The sequence below is a fragment of the Sapajus apella genome, unplaced genomic scaffold (assembly GCF_009761245.1).
Source record: "Sapajus apella isolate SASKATOON/1434 unplaced genomic scaffold, GSC_monkey_1.0 scaffold13, whole genome shotgun sequence".
NCBI classification, from domain to species: domain Eukaryota; kingdom Metazoa; phylum Chordata; class Mammalia; order Primates; family Cebidae; genus Sapajus; species Sapajus apella.
Genome location: NW_022436953.1, coordinates 1,567,970 through 1,589,096, shown reverse-complemented (window position 1 = coordinate 1,589,096; position 21,127 = coordinate 1,567,970). Strand labels below are relative to the sequence as shown.

At 53.1% G+C, this 21,127-nt stretch overlaps 1 protein-coding gene across 4 annotated transcripts in view; it reads left to right on the top strand.

The window, feature by feature from the left end:
- Positions 1-21,127, top strand: part of CRTAC1 (cartilage acidic protein 1) — a 161,842-nt gene that overhangs the window by 109,967 nt on the left and 30,748 nt on the right. For all 4 annotated transcript variants that reach the window (XM_032281221.1, XM_032281224.1, XM_032281223.1 and 1 more), the window contains exons 6-10: positions 9,296-9,430; positions 12,955-13,100; positions 16,120-16,256; positions 20,005-20,087; positions 20,997-21,097. In XM_032281221.1, the coding sequence (XP_032137112.1) occupies positions 9,296-9,430; positions 12,955-13,100; positions 16,120-16,256; positions 20,005-20,087; positions 20,997-21,097 (602 nt within the window). The remainder of the gene's footprint in view (positions 1-9,295; positions 9,431-12,954; positions 13,101-16,119; positions 16,257-20,004; positions 20,088-20,996; positions 21,098-21,127) is intronic.

Sequence of the window (21,127 nt, the reverse complement as noted above, 5' to 3'; positions counted from 1 at the left end):
TGAGTCTAACTCATCAGAGACCACAAGGAGAGGGTGGCCTGATGTCCCTGGGGAGGGGAGATAAAGGCTCTGTTCCATCCTGCCACCCACAGAAGGCTTCTCCCACGCTGCCTCTCCAAGGGTTGGTGAGCTGTCTGGCAGATGAGTTTTGGGGTACCCAAGAGGGGACATCTGGCTTGCTGGAAAGTGGGATGTGAGAACACCACATCATTCTCTCCCTGGAACCCCTTGCCCCATTCCCTCTGATGGGTAAGCAGGTTCTGTGGGAGAAAACTGACAAATCACAAAAGCCGAGATTTAAAGCATTCTTTATTGCCAAATCACAGATGAAATTATTGACTTACGCATAAGCAGCCAGGAACTCAGTGCTAAATCCCTAAGCTTCAGCTGGGTCCCGTCTCGGATAACTGAGCTCAAAGAATTGTGTTCTTGTTCCAAAACCTTCTCCTGCACCCTTTTTTTTTTTTTTTGAAGGCATGCTCCCCCCTCATCTTTCTGGATGGGGGACCTATTGTCAGAGTCTCTGACAGGGAGATCTTTCTAGGGAAGGCTGTTTTTCTAATTCCAGCACGGCTGCTGACTAAACTCTGATAATCTGCCAATAGACTGCTGATGGCAGAGCAATCCAGTTCCTGTTTTGGGTGCCAAAAATCAGGAAGCCAGAGCTGTACACAACAACTTGTGATGTGAACTTCAGCCACATGCATACCCGACCTGCACTTCCCACAGAGAGATCCTCTTGCTGGTCAGCCTTCCTGACATATCCATCCCAGCATGTGCAGCAGAGGCCTCCATCGTGGCTGCCTGCCTCAGTCTGAATCCTGGGGCTGGAAGGATGCTTGAGGCATCCTTTGGGGCAACCCCCTGCCTCCAGACACTTGGGTCTGGACTTGGCATCCTCTCAAAGTCCTGCCCAGAAAGGGTTGTCACTGCCTCTCCTGAGATTACCAAGACTTTTTCTCACCACCTTCCACCCTAGTGAATGGGGGAGATTAATGTTGACCTGTCTGACAAAGTTTGTCCAACAAATGACTGGACAATAAAATAGCACAGTTCAAGCCCCCACCTAAGTGCCTGAGAGCTCCACACATGAAGGGACCAGGGACAGGCTGTGTCAATAATAAACCATGTTTCCCGGGAAAAGGAATAAACATGCAGGCGATTCAGCCTAGATTTGTACGGTCAATTTTTCGGAATAGTTCCTGGTTCTGTGCACTGGGCTGGCTTGGCAATTAAATGCCTTGGTCTTGCAGGGAAGGGGGTGCACTGGGGGAATGAAGCACTTGAAAATGACGAGGTGGAAGGAGACAAGGACTGGGAAAGCAAGCTAGACGCTGAATAAAGGATTCGGAGGTTGCGGCTGGATTTGAGCACGCAAGGGGCATTGTTCATGCTGGCTGGGCTGGCACGGAACCGAGGAGGGGGAAGGAAGAGACCCAGAGGAGGCAGCTGAGGAGCACGGTGGGGATGGAAGCAGCAGCCAACTGTGCCGGCTGGGCTGGAAGGACGGGCGGTTCACGGAAGCAGCAGCAGCTTTGGTGGAAGAACAGAGGGAGGCTGGGGCAGCTGGCGTGCCCAGAGGACACGTTTGAGCAGCTCTGCAGACTTCCAAAAGCCATTTGGCCGACAAGAACCTATTTGGCCCACCATGTTACTAATCTGTCTGCCCGCCTTCCCCAGCCTACCCTTTCCCTGTCCGCCAAGCCCCCCAACACTACCCTGCAGCCCCCTTTGTCACTCAGCTAATGACACTTGGACATCTGGCTGGAAAACTAGCCCAGAGTGCCCCATGAGCCCCAGGAATGGACCCCACATGTAAGGGCCACCATGCTGAGCCCGGCCTGATGGCTGAGGCTCTAGGCACGTGGCCAGTGCTCAGCACCACTCCAGTGCCAGGGGGCCTGAGAGGCAGTGAGGGAAGCAGGTGGGAGGGGCGGGGCCCTGAGCAGGTGGGAGGGGCAGGCCTTATCCAGATGTGCACTCAGGGAGCTGGGAGGTCCCTGGAGCCAAGCCACACAGCACCTGCCTGCTGGACAACTGTACAACCTGGGAGAACCTCCCATTTTACAAAGAACACACCGAGATCCAAGGAGGAGAAGGGACTCGCCCAAGGTCACACAGGAGGTTTGTAGGGACTAGCAGTAGAGCCCCATCTTCTCCTGAGGCCTAAACTGCCACCACCGGCTGACCTTTCTGATGGCCTCCTGCTTGAGAATCCTGCCAGCCTGCAAGATGGGAGGGGCTGTGAGGGGAGGCCCACACCCACTGGATGACAGCCCCAGGCTGGCACCAAGACTTGAGGCAGCCCTACCCAGGTGGCTGTGGCTGAAGCAGCTGCCTGGCTGGGTGTTCAGGATAGCGGGGGAGGTCCAGCCACCCCAGGGCAGGCCAGGCAAAGGTGCTACCCAGGCACGAGCCCTCAGCTCTATGGGAGGGGGAGGGGAGGCCTCTCCAGACACTATGGATTCCTGTAGCCGCAGCTGCTCCTCTGGGTCACAGTGCCATCTAGCGGCCATCGTGCCAGCTCTCGGGGGACTGGAGAGCCCCGGGAGGGTGGCGGAGTGAGAGATTGTGAGAGACTCTGAGGTGGTAGGAAGGCCAGTTCCGCATCCCCTGGTCCCCTGAGAATCCTGAGCCCCAACTTCCTCCGCTGCTTGAGGCCTCTTGGAGGCAGAACAGTGCCCGGAGCTTCCCTGCCTGGGAATCCTGGGAACTGGCTTCTGGCCATGGCCAAGGGCCTGGCATGGAACCAGATGGAAGTGGAGGAGGGGAGGGTGGGAGGTGAGAGTCCTGCACTGCCTCTGCGGCCCAGGGCCCAGCAACCTTGGGCATGCCCCTCAGCTTCTCCGAGGGCAGTGAGCTAGCAGGTGAGGGGACAGGGTCTGGAGCCAGGCCACAGGTGCAGGTCCAGCCTCCCCTGTGCATTCCAGTCTAGGCAGCAGTGGACGAGCTATTAACTTCTCCCAGCCTCAGCCTCTCACCTTCAAAATGGGAATGTTGTGAAAATGAAAGGAGGCGCCCATGGGACATGATGGGCACATGGCCTGGCACATGGGCAATGCCCACAGAGCATAGCAAATACCAATACTTCCTGCTCTGAGGCTCCACCAGAGTGGTGCCAGGGCCCTCTGCTGGGCATCTCCTGGGTGCAGAGAGCACTGTGCAAGGCACAGGGGGATGTACAAGAGGAGCAGGCCCAGCCCCTGCCTGGGAAACATTCTCTGTATGTCCCCCCAAACCTCCAGTCCCAGACATGGCCAGCAGCATCTTCACCCCCATCCCCACAGCAGTTCAACTCTCTGCCCCCCTTCCTGCCTGCCCTGCCTCCCCCAGGCTCGCCTCCTCCCCAGGAACTCTGCATTTTGGCCTCACCTTTGAGGCAGCATCTGTCCAGGCTGCAAGGTGGTGATTAAAGAAGCCCTAAAAGAAATTCGGAAAGAAAATGAAGGTGGATTTATGTCGGGTGGGGAGTTTTGCTGTTGGCTGGGAGTGGTGTAGAACAAAGCGGAGGGCAGACCTGATTTATAGGAAGTCATTATTGGAGGAGACGGAGATGCCTAAAGCCCAGCTGAGGCCTTCTGGCAGCTCCTCACCAGCGAGCTCAACCAGGGGCCGCAGAGTGGGGGCCAAGGAGCCTCCTAGCTTCCCTGGCGGGCGCTGGCCCTTCATTAGGAATGAAGCCAGATCTGACAGACAGGGACCAGGCAGGGCTGGAGTGACAGGCTCCCCAGCCAGGGCCCAGGGCCCCCAGGGAGTGCAGCACAGGCTTGATGGGGTACCCAAAGCCCAGGACACACAGAGACCATTTCCCTGGGGTGGCAGAGGCATTTGATGAGTATCGGGGGGAACATTATGTTTCTTTAAAACATAGATATGTTATAGAATCAAAATGTACGCATTTTTCTCAGCTAACACAAGAGATTTTAAAGAAATGTCAAGCCTGTGGCTAACCACTCCGGGTTACACCCCCAGGCTTTGCCAGTGCAAATCCCTCCTCTGTCGAGAGGGAACAAATGATGGGGCCTGTCTTCCTGCCCCTCCCCTTGCCTTAACATTCTGCAGAGACAGGGCGGGAAGGATGAGGGTGGGGTGTCCTTGTCTAATACCCTCCACACAGAACAGCCGAGTCCTGCCCAGCCTCTGAAGGCCCCCAGAGGGCTTGGGAGTGGCGACCCAGCACCTACACAGTTATCTTGTCTTATAATTTTTTAGGAAATTTAGGGTAAGAGACCCTGTTTCCATCCTGCACTTCATCCTCACACCCCATTCTCCAGCATGTGTGCACATGCACACCACACACACACACACACACACACACACACACAACACACACACTGTCCATTCCTGTACCACATTTCCAGCATCTCTGCCCTACTCATTAACAATATTTTGGATGCTCTTGGCAGCCTGCAAATCATGGCATCCACCAGAATCCTGCTTCTATGAAGGTCTCAGCAGATGGCCAGGTTCCCTGGCTGAGGGGGCTCACTTCAGAGTCTTTGCCGATGCAGAGGGTGCAGGGTCTAGTTGGGCGCAGGGACCAGCCCCCAACACGCTTATCCTGTGTCCACCCTGAGGATGCGTTCATTGCAAAGTGAAGATAGATAGAAGCGGTCTTGGAGATCTTCTCAATTCTCACCCACTCTACAGGAAGGAAACTGAGGCCTGGAGAGCATACTTCCCACCATCCTGCAGGGGCCAGGCAGGAACCTAGAGGCTTTACCTTAGCACCGTGAGTCCTCGTGCTGCCTCGTCCTGGGTCCTCAGACCCATAGCTTGGAGAAGTTCAGTTGCAGGCATACCTCCCTCCCCACCACCTTTCCCTGCCTCACCCCCCAGTCCCTGAGGGCTGGCCCAGATGCAGTCTGAGAGATGGATTACCTGCACCTGACTTGTACTTGGGTCTGCAATTGCCAGCTTGCCAGGGCTGAGAGGTAGAGGGGTGGTTCTTGAGGACAACCAAGGCTGCTCTATGGGGGTTGGGTCCAATGAGCAGATCATCAGAGTGCCGGAATGTGGCTGGAGGAAACGGGGACCTGGAAGGGCCATTTTCCCCACTAACTCCACCCCCTACCCAGCCTGGTGGGCAGAGTGAGCAGAGCCTTCAGCAGGGATGGGCAGGGCGGAGCAGTCACACCCCAACAGTAGAACAAGGAGGCTTTTGAAGCTTGAAAGTGCTGGGAAAAATAAAGAGATATTATTCACCCAGCAGGTGGTAAATAGTCCCAGCTAATGACTATGTGGCACCTGACATTTTCCAAGGCACCTTCCAAAAACCAGCTCACTTAATATTTATGACAGCCCCGGGAAGGAGCCCTTATGTTTATCACTCTTATGTTATAGCTGAGAAAACAGAAGCCCAGGAAGTTTCAGTGATGAGCACAAGGTCACACAGCTCAAACTTGGACTTTCTGACCCCCAGTCCTGTGGTCTCTCCCACCGCCAGCATTCCTCTCCAGCCCCAAGAGAATGTGCTGGCCTCAAATTATAAAAGAATTAATTGATGCAAGGTGGAGTTAACTCCCTGTTAGAACATTCTCCAAGGCTAAATAAAGATGCTAGCCTTGGGTGCCCCTGGGCAATCGCATTTGGTGAGTGCTAAACCTTAAGAGATGGAGGAGAGCGAGGATGTGACAAAGGAGGGAGGAGAGGAGGGGAAGGTCCTAGTAGAAGACATTTGCTGAATAAGTGGCCTTTGACATTGGCCTGGCAGGGCGTTGGCATGGCAGCCTACATAATGATAGGTGGATTCTGTTGGTTTGAAGACTTGCATATCAACCTGGGAGTCATTTCCCTGGGGCATCAGTGAGGGGTGCGGGTACCTGGCTGCCCCGCCTCAGCCCCTAGTTGGGCCGCCACTGTAAAGCTGCTGGGGCTGGCGCCCAGGAGGCCAGCTCTCTGACTGTCGACTCACCTGCTCCCCAACTATGCAGCCAACTTGCTGAGAAGGAGGTGTGGGTAACATCTCTGTTATGGTCCAGTTGCCATGGCAATAAATTGTGGCTAATTAGTAGTGTGGTTACCATGGCAATTTTCTAGTAATTACAGGTTACAAATGGTACAAGGCTTCAACCCAACCCAATTAGTTAATTAGAAAGATTTAGAAATTTGTCCAAAAGGGAAATAACCTGCTTTGTAGAAAATGAAGGGAATGTGTCACAGCTTGGGAGCCAGAGGCAGAGAGGAAATTGGGGGATGTGGAAGTGAAGGAGGAAGGATGGAGCTGCATGGAGGCAAGTCCCTGAGTCCCACCTGGAGTTTCAGGAGGCCCGGGCAGGGCCAAGGGTTTCTCACAGAAGCCTGCTCCGGGGCTGGAGTCTGGTAAGACCAGGGCAGGGACAGCTGCCAGCAGCCACTTAGTGACACCTCTTTTAATGGGCAGAGGTGGTGCCCAGGTTGTGACCCCACACCCTTTCCTGCTGGCTTTAGGACAGAACTTGAAGCTACCCACGCCACTCCGTAGCTCCCATCATGAAGAGTGGATGCTACATCTTGGAGGACATTCCAGAGGAGTGATGTGAATTCGGTGGCTCCATTTTCACGTGGCTTGGGTCTCTTTGGCAGCTAGTGAGATTGTCTTGGAGGAATCCCGGAGGCATCTAGCCCAGAATGTGTTAACTATGAGCACAATAAGAGTGACAATGCCATTGTCCCACCCCATCTCCCTGGCCTCAAATGCCAGCTCCATTTGCGTAGGTGGAAAAGGCCCCATGATTTCCCCTGGGGGCATCTCTCAGAGGATGGGAGCCACCTAGAGATCAAGAGAACCCCTGTCTCAAATAAGCACGGTCACTTTGGGGAAACCTCTGCCCTATCCAGAGGTGGATGGGGGTGAGGGAGGCCTGGCCCTTCTTTACGCAGGTCTACCTGAGCTTTCATTTATGTTTTTAAATATCAAGTTTTTCTGGAGTGTTCTGATAACTCTTCTTCTTATAATAAACAACCCTTTAGAGAAGTACTTTTCAAACTTTAATGTGCACATAAACGACCCAGGGGTCTTGTTAAAATGCAGCTTCTGATTCCATGAGGGGCCTGAGGTTCTGCAATTCTAGCAAGCTCCCAGGCGCCACTCCTGCAGCTGCTTCTCAGACCTGACTCTGAGCAGCAAGGCTGCAGCGCCCACAGAGCCCTTTCATAAGCTCATCGTACAACATTATGTTTTGAAATAACGTAGACATTGTGGAATGGCTAAATCGAGCTAATCAACATACGCATTACCTCATATACTTTTTTTGTGGCAACAGCACTTGAAATCTACTCTCTTAGCAAGTTCAAGTATATAGTGCATTCTTATTAACTGAAGTCACCACGTTGTACAATGGATCCCCAAACTTATTCTTCCTGTTAAACTGAAGCGTTGTATCCTTTGGCCAACATTCCCCTACCACCCTTACCCCTAGCCCCTGATAAACACTAGTGTGCTCTCTGCTTCTATGAGTTCAACGTTTTTAGATTCCACATATAAGTGAGATCATGTGGTATTTGCCTCTCTGTGCCTGGCTTATTTCCCTTAGCATAATGTCCTCCAGGTTCATCCATGTTGTCACAAATGACAGGACTTTCTTCTTCAAGGCTGAGTAATACTCTATTATGTATATATAACACGTTTTCTTTATTCATTCATCCGTTGATGGACACTTCATATCTTCATTCCTTATCTTGGCTATTGTGAATAATGCTGCAGTGAACCTGCAAGTACAGATATCTCTTCAACACACTGATCTCATTTCCTTTGGATATATATACCCAGTAGTGGGATTGCTGGATCATATGGTGGTTCTATTTTAAATTTTTTAAGGAGCCTTATACTGGTTTTTACAATGTCTGTACTAATTTACATTCCCACCAACAGTATACAAGGGTACCCGCTTCTCCACACCCTCGCCAACACATGTGCTCTTTTATATTTTTGATAATGGTCATTCTGACAGGTGCATCTCACCTCTTTTGGTCCTCCCAAAACCCCAAAGCAGAAGAGGCAGGTCGGACTCTCTCCGTTTTACAACTGAGGAAACTGAGGCTCGAGGGTGATGTAAATTGCCCAGGGTGACAGAGCTTGTTAGAAGCCAGGCTGGGGCTAGAATCCACATCTTGATCCTGGTTGGGTCATTTTCTGCACAGTTCTTCCAGCGTTTGGGGGTGTGACCGGGGGAAGGATTTCTCAGGGTAGATTTGTGTTCCTGGGAGCTGGAGGTGGGGCCTGGCAAACAGAGGGCCTTCATTTGAAACCCACTGGGCGGAGGTAGTTTGTTCAGGACGTATTAAGGTTAGACTTCTTGACGTGAACAGCTCAAATTTGATCTTAGAGACTTCAAAGCCCAACGTGGAGCTGGCTTGATTTCTTCCCTTTTTAAAAAACATATATACTTTATTGGATTTCTTCCTTTCAAACTACAGAAGCAATTCTTGTTGCAACAAGTTGAACACTACAAAGACATTCAAAGGAAAAAGGCCAACTATCGCTTCTCTTTCCCTCCCCAAATCCTGCTCCATCAAGGAAGGCAGCCAGTGTTCACAGCTTAGGGTGTGGCCTTTCCCACTTTTCTCCAAACTGAATAAGACTTCTCAAACATATGTATTCAGAATAGTATGTATTTTCCTATTTTTAAAAATAAAAGCATGATCACACAATGCCATTACATGTTGAATTGCTGATTCTTTCAACCATATATCACAGGCACTCCTCCAAGTCAATCCATATGGATCTCTGCAGTCTTTTTACTGCAGAATGGTTTATCATATGGATGCTCTGTAATCCTTTCAACCCGTTCACTATCGATGGATGTAATTGTTTAACATCAAACAAACCAAAGTAAGCATCCTTGTACCTATAGCTAGGGACCTATTCCTGTACGTTCTTAAAGCTGGGACATGGATCTTGGCCAACATATGTATGACTCAAAGTGGGACTCGGGAGGCTGTTGGGGGATCTGTGACTTGATCACAATGGTATGCTTAGAGCTAGGTTTAGGATTATTGTGGGTTTAGGGTTTAAGATGATTGTTCAGCCGTTTCTCCTAGAAGGGAAAAGCATGCGCTGGCCTCTGTGTGGGGTCCCTGTGCCTGGTGGAGCTCCTTCCTTCCATCGTCATCAGTGTTGTCACCTTCCACACAGGTTCATGGAGACCATGGGCCCAGATTTAGACTCAGGAAAGCACGGGAAGCAGAATTCCCTCCTGGCTTCTCTGCAGAGCCTCCGCTACAGTTCCCCACAGGCCTCAGGGGCAGCCCCGTCCTCCAGGTGGGCCTGGGGCTTTGCTTCTGCCACTCACTGTGTGACCATGTCGTCTCCCAGGGGGCCGAGGTGTCAGCGTGGGCCCCATACTCAGCAGCAGTGCCTCGGATATCTTCTGCGACAACGAGAATGGGCCTAACTTCCTTTTCCACAACCGGGGCGATGGCACCTTTGTGGACGCTGCAGCCAGTGCTGGTGAGTGGAGGCAGCCATGCCCTGTGCATCCTGACCCCTCATCCCAGACCCACAGGGCACTCCAGACTGCCCCACCCCCTCCAGCATGGTCCCTTCTGGCTGCAGGGAGAGCTGGGCACATCATCATCTGCACCCCATGGAGAAACGCTGCTTGTCATTTCTTATTCCCCATCTCTCATGGCTCTGGCCACAGGGAGTGTTTGCTCCTAGGGAGAGGGGTCTGGAACTCCTGCCCATTGTCATCTTCCAGCAGCTGGGATTACCTGCGACCCTCCATGTCCTGCTTGTGTCTCTCAGCGTCAACCTATCCTCCAAGCGGCCTCTCCCCACATTGGCCCCCTCCCACATTTATCTTCAACATTCAGATCAATACACAATGCATTCATGAATCCCCTGCTAAGTGTCAGGTTGGCACTGGGAACCCGGGATGCCAACTTGAATAAGGCTCGGGCCACCACACACACAGAGAAGGTACTGACATTCTAGAAACAGAAGTAGGCAGCTGGGAGCGGTGATTCATGCCTGTAATCCTAGCACTTTGCGAGGCCGAGGCGGGTGGATCACGAGGTCAGGCGATCGAGACCATCCTGGCTAACACAGATTTTAGTAGAAATCCCGTCTCTACTAAAAATACAAAAAAAAAAAAAAATTAGCTGGGTGTGGTGGCGCGTGCCTGTAATCCCAGCTACTCAAGAGGCTGAGGCAGGAGAATCGCTTGAACCCGGGAGGCAGAGGTTGCAGTGAGCCGAGATGGTGCCACTGCACCCCAGCCTGGGCGACAGAGCGAAACTCTGTCTCAAAAAAAAAGAAAAAGAAAAAAGAAACAGCTGTAGACACAAATATCCTGCTCTAATAAGAAGCAGGATAAAACCAACACAAAACAGTGCCCCAGGCTCCCAGCTCTGCTCCTCCTCCTTCCTCTGTGCTCATCTCCCACCCGCCTCAGGGCCTTTGCACCTGCCCTCCCGCTTCTCAACCGGCAGAACGTCTGTTTAGCCTTCATCGTTCACCTCAAATATCACCTCTGCAGAGACCTTCCTGACTCCCCGTGACACCTGGCAGACCAGCCCTCCCCCTCCTGCTGCCCCTACATACACGGCTCGCTCAGGCTCCATGTTGCCATCAAGGTTTGTCTAGGAGCTTTACAAGGACCGAGCCACAGTTCTATTCATTCTTGACACAAGGCTTGGAATTCAGTGGCCACCCAGTAAATTCTGCTGAATGACAGAGTGGACACTCCCTGCAAGTTTTCAGATGTATTATTACATCCCATGTACCCCCACCGTTTCCTCCCACCTTGCCAATGAATGGGAGGTTTGATTTCACCTCCTTCTTTGAGGCATGGGGAAGAGCTCTGCTCTCCCGGAGTGGTGAGTGGGCTCTAGACACATAGATCCAGGGTCCTGCTAGTTCTGGCTGATGCCTGCAGTTGGCGTTGAATCCCTGCACAGGTGCCAGTCCATTCTCTTGTACTTGAGAGTATCTGCCACCCCAGCTTTCTGCCCAGGAGCTTCACTGTGGGGGCTTACTGAACACACACCCATCCCCAGCTTTTTGCCCTTCAGCCCCAACCTTGCCTTACTTCTTACCCTTCTCTGGCAAGGCTGAAGTTGGCTCCCCTGGCCTGCCCTCTCACCTGGCTCACCCCTCCTAGTGCTATCCTCTGGCAGCAAATTTTCTCATTGCTGAAAAATCATAAAGCAAAGGGGAGGAGATAGTGGAGAAAACCAGGAGGATTTGATAAGGTGTTAAAGAGATGGAGGCAGAGGTGAGTGAACAAGTTGGAGTGGGAGAAGGTATCAGGCAGGAGGAGAGAGGCAAGGTGCTAGGCCCATAATTGAAAGTCAGAATGATTGCAGGGGTTTAACAAGACATGTCAAGAGGGCATTCATCACCCAAACAGATGCTGCTGTGAAATGCAGCCTGGCACCGATTATTCCCGTGAAAAGGAACCAGCTCCTTGTCAAGGTGCTTCATAGATAGGAGAGAAATGGGCCAATGCAGAAGGCCACCGACATTTGGGCCGGGGAGTTTGGCAGAGAATTAATGGAGTATTAATCCTAGGAATTGGTGACTGGCCCTAGTCCTCTGCAAACCCACTTTCTCAGGCCCGGGTACCACTACCTCTTCCCCCCACACCTCCCCCAGCTCCTTACCTCCCCTAGGAGGATGCTCAGCCTCCAAGGTTCTCAGGGGGCCCACCCTGCCTTCTGGCAAGAGCTCTCTGTGCCCTGGGGTCTCTGATCCCCACTGCCAATTACATTGTCCTGTTGCCTGCCGTCCCAGAGGGCCTGACCACCCACAGCTGTTTGTCCTCTGAAAGAGTCAATGTGGGGGGGTGCTTAGAGTCACATTCATCACCGTCTCTCAGCTTTGCTGTGGCCAGTGGGCAGCTAGGAGGTCAGGCCATCGCTGTGGGCTAAGCTACCCTCTCCCATACCCCAGGGCCCACTCAGTGGATGGTATAAGCAGATGGCATTGGGCACAGAGACTTCACTTTCCAGATTTCACCAGGCATGCTGTGGGCTTCTGTGTCATGGCTGTAGTATTTCCTCTGCTGTCACCCACATCCCCGGTTTGCCTTCTGTCATGTTATTTATGTCTGTTCACTCATTCAGCAAGTATTTACTGAAACCTACCAGGCAACCACAGGCCCTGAGATAGACGCTGCATGTACCCAGGTGAACTGAGAAGAGAGTCCAGACCTCATGGAATGTCAGGGCCAGTGGGAAAGCCAGGCCCTAACAAGTAAACCACAAAGGAACATAACTGCACATTGTGACCCGCATGTTGGAGGAGAAGAATAGGAGGCTGTCAGGGAGATTGACAGGGTGGGCAAGATGAGGTGGGAGATTGACAGGGAGAGCAAGATGGGTGGTCAGGGAGGGCTTCCAGAAGGAGGTGACATTGTGGCTGAGAGCAGAATAACCAGGAGCTGGGTAACCGAGAGCCAGAGGGAACGCATCCCCGATAGAGAGACCACATTAAGCAAAGGCCCAGGAGCTGGGAAGATGTGGAGAGTGAGACCAAATCAAGACCAGATATGGTGGACAGGACCATGGTCAGGCAGAGCCTTGTGGTCCCCAGGCAGGAATTAGAACCTTCCCCAAGGCAATGGGAGGGCCACTAAGAGATTTTAGCAAAAGAGTGGCATGATCAGCTTAATGTCTCCCAGTGGCAGTATTAGGGGTGGCCAGGAAGAGCCTTTGGTCCTCCAGAATTTCCCCCAGTCTCCCTCCTCCCACCCATGCCACCCCGAAACAGGGTAAAAATAATGTGCATGCTGGGCAAACACGGCTTGAACACAAGTCTCGGGTTTTCTCTGCAACCACATGACTGTTTCACCTCCTGCCCCTATTGAGAGCTTCTGAGACTGCAGCTGTGTCTCCACATCTACTCCATGAACAGTAGGAACAAGACGAGAGTCATCCTCCCTAGTTACGTGTCACAGAGCTAGAGCAGGGTGAGCGTTTGTGGAGCGTGCAGGAGATGTCGCCCTGAGAGTTCCTGCCTCTCCTCCCCAGGTGTGGACGACCCCCACCAGCACGGACGAGGCGTCGCCCTGGCTGACTTCAACCGCGATGGCAAAGTGGACATCGTCTATGGCAATTGGAATGGCCCCCACCGCCTCTACCTGCAGATGAGCGCCCATGGGAAGGTCCGCTTTCGGGTAAGAAGGGGCCTCGCCCCAGGAGTTCAAGACCAGCCTGGCCAACATGGCAAAACCCTGTCTCTATTAAAAATACAGAGTTAGCTGGGTGTGGTGGTACATGCCTATAATCCCAGCTTCTTGGGTAGCTGAGGTACAAGAATCTTGAGCCCGGGAGGTGGAGGTTGTAGTAAGCTGAGATCATGCTACTGCACTCCAGCCTGGGCCACCGAGCGAGACTGTGTCTCAAAAAAAAGAAGGAGCCTCTCACTCATTCTTTCCCACAACACTGCAGGGGCACCCTGGCATGCCATCAGAGCTGCCCCACTCCTCCCACCAGGCTAAACAGGGCTCTCTGGGCCCAGGGCAGGGGTGGTGTCACAAGGAAGGTGACACCAAGGGATGAAGGACGACAGCCAGGCAGCTGTAGGAGCTCTGGAGCACAGAGTAGGAAGAGCCGGGTCAGCAGAGGCGGTAGAGCAGCCTCTGAGGTGGGCCGGAGCCCTGGGAGGTGGGCTGCACTCTCTGGATCCAGGCCACTTTTCCTGGTGGCTCCTAGAAAATAGACCAGGGTGAGTGTCTGTGGAGAGTGTGCAGAGGATACAGGATGGTGTTCCCTGCACGTGCCGCAAAAGCCCAGGCTGAGCTTTTCAGACCTTTTCAGACTGATGTTCAGACCAAGGGCAAAGTGGCAGAGAGGATGGAAGATTGAAGCCACGGAGTTCCCAACAGCTGCCCCTAAAGACAAACAGCAGATGGCAGGCAAGGTGGCCTCACAGCCCTCTCTGTGCCCTCTCCCTGAGCTGTTGATAGACTGATGCCAAGAATTCTTCAAAAGGGCTGTTAGTGACAGTGATGGAGGTGCCACCAGCCTGAGGGTCATGGGTTTGGGACTTTCTCAGGGCGGACAACAAAGGGCATGGGCTGGTTGAAGCTGATCTCAGGGACCCAGAACTGCTCTGCAGGTACCTAGATCTGCCAAAACCCCCCGAGGAAATGGGAAAGTTCCAGGGTTTACCTGAGGCTTGATGGTCCCAGGGAAGTCCCCAGGGACCTCGTGTCTGTGTGACAAAGGAGATGCCAACCCTACTGGGTCCCTTCCCTGTAGGCAGCCACCTTGGGACACTCAGGCCAGCCACTCCCCCCTGCTAAGGGACCCAGTAGAGTTGAGACTCAGGCTCTCTAGGTAGGGGGAGTCGTGGCCTGAGCCCAGGGCAGCTGGTCCTGGGATCTTGGATAATTTCCATCTTTATTCCACTCTTGTTCTCTCCCAGCTTCTCAACAGGGATGATCTTGCTGCCCTCCTCCCAGGACATTTGACAATGTCTGGGGACATTTAGGTTTGTCACAGCTGGGGAAGGGAGTGCTCCTGGCATCTAGTATGCAGAGCCCAGGGACAGTGCTGAACGCCCTGCAGTGCACAGAACAGCCTCACAACAAAGAATCATCCAGCCCCAAATGCCAACACGCTGAGGGCCAGGAACCCTGTTAACTCCTCCGACTGATGGCCCCTCCCCAGAGCTCTCAGGAGCAATAATAATAATAATAATAAATGCCTCATTCATCAAGTGCCTTCCCTATGTCAGGAACTGTGCTAAGCTTAACATACATTATCTCGGAAGCGCAGGCATTGAATGGGGCAACCCCAAGGGGGCTGTGGGAGGTTTCCATTTTTACAGGATCAATGGAATCATAATGGCTAGAGATCCTGAGGTCTTTTTGCTCCCTGGCTGTTAAGGCCCTGCTCAACCCACCCTGACCAGCTGGCCAGGCTTATTCAACCTCATTACTGCTCTGATGGAGACAACCTCCTTCCCTGGCCTTCCCAGAGCAGGCAGCTCGCCCGCTGACCCAGCCTCCTCATCCCTTTGGCCGCCAGAGAGGGCCTGCAGCAGGAGGCTGAGGGCAGGGCCAAGCCTGGGGCAGAGGAGACTCCCAGAGATACCACCTGTACCTATCTCAGCCCTCTCCATGTGGGCCCTGGGACTTGGACAGGCCCCCAAGGTCTTTAAGGGAAAAACCAGCCTACGATGAGGATATTACACTCAGAAATAGAAGGTTGCCCTTCCCAGCTCTCCTTCTATTTCAGAGGCAAAATCACACCCAGCACCCTTTGCCTGGTCCTCCAAGGCCCTCCAGCACTTTGGAGCCCCAGCTGGGCCTGGGATCTCCCCATGAGTCCTGGACAGATGTAGCTGATACTGCAACCTCCTCAAAGCAAATGTCTCAAAAAAAAAAAAAAATCAAAATAAAAAGGCTCCCAAGAAATAACATAAGGTCGTAGAGGCGGCCAAATCCACAGCCACAGGTAACCTCTTTCACCTTTCCTGAGGCTGGTGGCAGGTAAGGCAGGACAGGCTGCCAGCGATCTGTCTCATGCCCACTCCATGCCAGGCATTTCACATGCAATTCTCACAACCCAGGCAGCTATTACTATTCCCACATGACTGATGGGGAAGGTGAGATCTGAGGGGTTAGTCGCTGGCCTGAGATCACACAGCTAGTCAGTGGTGGAGTTTGGATTTAGATGCACAGTGATTTCTGGTGCCCACCCAGCTTCTGACTCAGCACAGAGGAAGAAGGATGCACAGGAAAAAGGGCACAGCATCCAGAATCAGAAGCCCTGGCCTCAGCCCCACTCAGTACCTGTGACATCGCAGTTCCCCTCCTGCTCCAGGACTCAGTTACCCCACCTGTCAAATGGGAATGCTAGTGTCTGCACTGCCTCGAGGGATGGACAGGAGGGATGGACAGAAGGGATGGGTAGGAGGGACGGACAGGAGGAATGGACGGGTGTGATCCAGACTAGGGAGCCGCTAAGTGCTTCACTGGTGTCTATCGCGACTGTCATTCTTCCCTCCTTCTTCTCCTACAAGCAGTCTGAGGTCTGTGTGGTCCTAAAGGCAGCCCCCAAGTCCTCTTGGAGAGGCAGGAGGGAGCTGTTGGGTGGGGCTGTCTCTTATTTTCAACTGACCCCACACTCCATAGGGGAGAGCTGGCCTCCTCTCCTGCCGCTGACCCCCAGCCTTGCTTCCTGCAGGACATCGCCTCGCCCAAGTTCTCCATGCCCTCCCCTGTCCGCACAGTCCTCACCGCCGACTTTGACAATGACCAGGAGCTGGAGATCTTCTTCAACAACATCGCCTACCGCAGCTCCTCAGCCAACCGCCTCTTCCGGTAGACGCTCCATCCTGGGTCATGGCCCTTCACCCTGGACAGCTGGTGGGAGGGACGGTCAGGGAGAAGGTTTAAGAATCAGAGCCAGGGAGTCAGGCTAAGGTGAAGGCAGGTCCCCTGATGAAGAAACAGAAAGGAGGAAAGGAAGAAGACTGGGAGGCTGCGGGAATGCAGGGTGAAGCCTGGGCAAGAAGCTGGCCTCAGCTGTTGCAGGAAAAGGGCAAGGGAATGGGGCCCAAAGTGCACCCAGAACCCAAGCTCCACAAGATACAAAGCCACACTACCATGAAAAGAGGCTAAGGGTCCAATCTGTTTGCTTAACCTGGGTTAAACAAAGATAAACAGGTTTATTTACTGCAGGACTTCTCAGTGCCTTTAACTTGACCATGAATAGTTTAACTTTCCAAAAGATGGATGGAGTATTCTGAATAGGTCTGATCACAGGGCACTTCTTTCACAGATTTTTCTGTGGAGATTGGTGTTGCGCAAAACACCCTTTGGGGAAATTCTGGATGACAAGTGTCCCTCGTGGACAAGGAAAAGAGTTTCAGAAATGGAGGGAATCTGCAGGCCTCCCAGCAGTGTGTCTAGGGAGTAAGGGCTGGATTTGCTGTGGCAATATTTCTCCAAGGGGATGTCCAGAGACCATCGGCATCGGAATCACCCAGAGTGTTTAAAGCACGGAATCCCGGGACCTGCCCCACATCTCCTGATTCAGAATCTCAGGGGGCGAGGCCCAGGAATCTGTATTTTAACAGGTGCAGCAGGCACCAGGTGATTCTCATCACACTGAAGGTTGAGAACCACTGTTGAGAAACTGAGCTCAGGGTCTCCCCATGAGTCCTAGATAGGTGGAGTCCTAGAAAGGCATGTGGCCTGAGATGTCCCTGTTCCTGGCCAACGGGGCTCAGGATCAGGTGGGGAAATGAGGGTGGGCCAGGGCCTTGAATCCAGGACATGGGCCAGATCACCTGCTCCGCCCCCCCCAAGACCCTACCCCATCTCCCAGGAGGGCCCACCTATTTATAATAAAAGGCATGAGTGTGACTAAGAGTGTTTTAAAATATAATTATTAACAAAGCATCAATCCTGGCTGGATGTAATCACCCCCTGAAGGCGCTAGATTTACTAATTAGGTGCCTTGCAAAAAGCTTATTCACAACTTCCAGATTAATTGCAGAAGATCAATTGCTAGTTAACAGAGACACTGCTTTCCTTCTCTGGCTAATAAAGTGTCACTCGCCGGGAGGACAAGGACTGAACACTGAGCACTGAGGAATCTAGTGCTCCTGTCTCTGTGGCCCAAGAACCTAGGTACCTCCCCTGTCTGCCTGCCCATCCAGCCTGCTTCAAACCTCCCAGCATCCCCTGCAGCCAGGAGAAAGGGCCAGGAGGGAGGACAAGGCAGGCTGGCCCAGGGCTGTCTGTGGACAGAGCAAGTCACCACGTGGCTGCCCAGAGGGTTAGTGTGTTTGCTTCCACGTAGCAGCAGCAGAAGCCACTTCCCAGGTACGTGGCTCTGCCCCAAGTCCCCGTAGCAGATGGCTGAGTCCTGAGCACACAGCAGAGAGGAGAGCAAGAGGGGCTACAGCTGGGAATGGCACTCAGCTGACGGCTCTGGAAGTTTAACCCCCAACTGTCCCACACCACAGGGGCTTTTCACTTGTCACTGAACAGGCATCGTGGGCTCCTTGGCCCTGGTGCTCTCCAGGAGCACGCCAGGCACTGTGGGGACACAAAGCCTCAGTGTGCTTGAGTCTGCACATCTTTTAATGATAGCTGCAGCATCCAGGGAATTCATCACCCAAACAGTCACTTAATGAGAATGAAAGGGAGCCTCTTAATAATCACAGCAAAAAAAGGAAAAAGAAAAAGAATCACAGAAGCAAAAAGGCATGAACAGGGACTCTTCTAGGCCAACTGCAGTGTGCAGGGTCACTGCTGTGCTCTTCTAGCCATGCCTCCCATCTGCTCTTACTCTCCACCATGACACCACTCCTGGTCTCCCACGGAGATTCCTGCCCCTCCTCCAGCTGGTCTCCTTGTCTCTAGTCCTGCAGAGTGAGCCATTGAAAATGCAAGTCTGGCCACACCCCTTTCCCTCCAAAGACCCTCTAGAAGCTCCCCATTGCCTTTGAATGAAGTCCAAACTCTTCGACACGACCCATGTGGCCCGGCTGCATCTCCAGCCTCGTCACTCTCTACTTCCCTGTCTACATCTAAGCGCCAGGTGCAGCAAGCTTCCTTCAGTTCTGGGCTGTGCCAGGCCTCACCCTCAGGCTGCCCACAACCTCTAGCCCCCAATTCTCCCTCTTCGTCTGAGCAACACATGCTCACTCACCGTGCTGGTCTCAGCTTAGCTGACCCTTCCTCTGGGGAGCCTTCCCTGATTGCCCAAATCTGGGTGAGCTTTCCCAATTCTGCACTGCCCACATCCCCCTCTCCCTGGGCCTTCAGGCCTCTGCACGGCGGTTCCTGTTAACACGGACTCTGCTCCATCCTTTCTGCCACGCACCATACCTCACGCAAGGCCCAGCACACAATAGTTGCTGCCTAAGTATGTGTTAAATGAACACAGAAATGAAGTGGAATTGCTGGGTGTTATCCTTAGGACTCCTTAGCTGCATTGTCACCTGAACCAAGAAGTGTCTCTGTCCAGCTGTGGCAGTCTGCAGAACACAGATGGTCAAAGGGACTGTGGGTGTCAGCAGGCTTGGGCATCACACCCATGCACACCGACTCCCAAGCCCACCTCATGGGGCATCTGCCAGCTCTCTCTGCCACCCAGCCACCAAAGGCTCCAGCTCTGGGGACCCTGACTCCCTCCTGAAGCTGTGGCCATATCACAGCCCTCTAGTGTTTCTCACGTGCAACCTACAGTGCGAAAGGAAGTGCGATGCCAATTCCTCCTTACAGCCTGCCTTCCCATCATTGCCCCGCACATCTAGGGCAGAGCACCCAGGGCTGTGAGAATACACCAAGTGAGAAAAATTCTAGAGGAAAGCTCACTGCCATCATCAGCTGAGTGCAGAGAAAAAGCAGGACTTTTTTAGCAGACGTTTCTGAAACAAATAACATCCAGATTCAAAGTTCAAAACAGACAGAACCCCTGCCACCCAAAGGGACTCCTTTCCTCTCTTTGCCCCCGAAATTCACCTTTGTATCCTGCAGACATGTGCTTGGAGCTTCTTGAGAGCCAAGTACTGTGTTAGATGCTGCAAGAGATGCAAAGATGAATAATGCAAGGTCCCATCCTACAAAGAGCTCACATTCTAACAAGGGAGATCAGATGCATTCATACAGAGCTTTAACACAGGCACAAAGTGATAAAGGCCGTGAAGAAAGAGGGAATGCTTCCAGCAGGATGGTCCAGGAGGGCATGGAGGAGGTAGCACTGAGTGGGGTTAAACCCCGGGTAGCATCTCATCCAGAACTAGGAAACCTGGGGGCCACTTGAAGGACAAGGAAGGTCGGTTGAAGGTAGTTGTGTCCCTGCCACTTCTCCATCCATCAGCTGCCCTTCCCCAGGCTGCCTATAATTCATCCATTAGAGAAGGGAAAATCAATATTTACCAACGTGAATTAAAACCCAGGCAGGGAGCAGGCGGGGTGTAGGCAGGGTCTGGGAGCAAAGAGTGGCTCCCTGGGCAGCCAGGTGGCAGCCCATGCTCATGGGGAACTGGGGATGCCTTTAGGTCCAGGGGGCCTCTGAGACCCTGCCAGAGCAAGCCTGTCTCTTCTCCTGCAGTGTCATCCGCAGGGAGCATGGAGACCCCCTCATCGAGGAGCTCAATCCCGGCGATGCCTTGGAGCCTGAGGGCCGGGGCACAGGTGAGGGGCATCTGGGGCATCTGGCCTGCATTGTCCCCTTAGTGCTATTCCTGCCCTGGGGTGAGTGCGGGAGGGACGGAGCAGCCAGTTTCATGGCAGAGCCTCTCCTGTCCCTGCCACACTGAGGGCTGAGATTCAAGGGCAGGGGTGAGAGTGGAGATGGGGGAACCCTGGGGACTGCCAGGCAGAAGGCAAAGGAGAGGATGGGCCACTCCCCCAATCCGGGGCTGATGGGGGCGGAGAAATGGTAATCTCTGGGTCTGTGGGCAGGAGCCTCTATGGCCATGTCTTGCCCTGTGTGGGACTGAAAGGAGAGGAGTCAACCCCGTCTGCTCTCAGGAGGAGGATCTTGCCATCTGACCCCGCCCCTCTTGGCACTCAGCTTGTTGTCAGAGCACTGGGCCAGGAGTCCCAAAACCCAGCTCTGCCACTGCCTCACCTTGTGGTCTTGGAAAAGCAACGTTACCTTCTGGGTCTTGTTCTCCACATCCATAAAACTGGGATAATTATATCTGCCCTCTTCACCTCCTTGGGCTGTAATGAAGGCTAAAATGGGCCTTTGTATATGCAAACACTTGATAAATTGACAAAAAAATCTGTGCAAATATAACAGGTGTGTATTATTCAAACCATAATAGAAAGACCAGAAAGAAGCCCATGTGGTCCCAGTAATTTGCAATCACCTCTCCCTGCAAAGACCAGGAAGGAAATCTCTGTCGCCTGAGTCCTATCATGGGGCAGCTGTTAGGAAGGAGAGGAGATGGGCGCCAAGCCCAGACTTCCTGCCCCGGTGCTATGCTTTCTCTGGCTCCCACTCCCAGGGCTGTGGATACCACACTTGGCTGGGAGCCCCTCCCCTCTGTGGGTCTCCAGGATGATGGCCAGAGGTGAAATCTGCCTTGTTTGTAGGGGGTGTGGTGACCGATTTCGACGGAGATGGGATGCTGGACCTCATCTTGTCCCACGGAGAGTCCATGGCTCAGCCGCTGTCTGTCTTCCGAGGCAATCAGGTGCGCTTGGACCTCAGGAGCCACAGATCC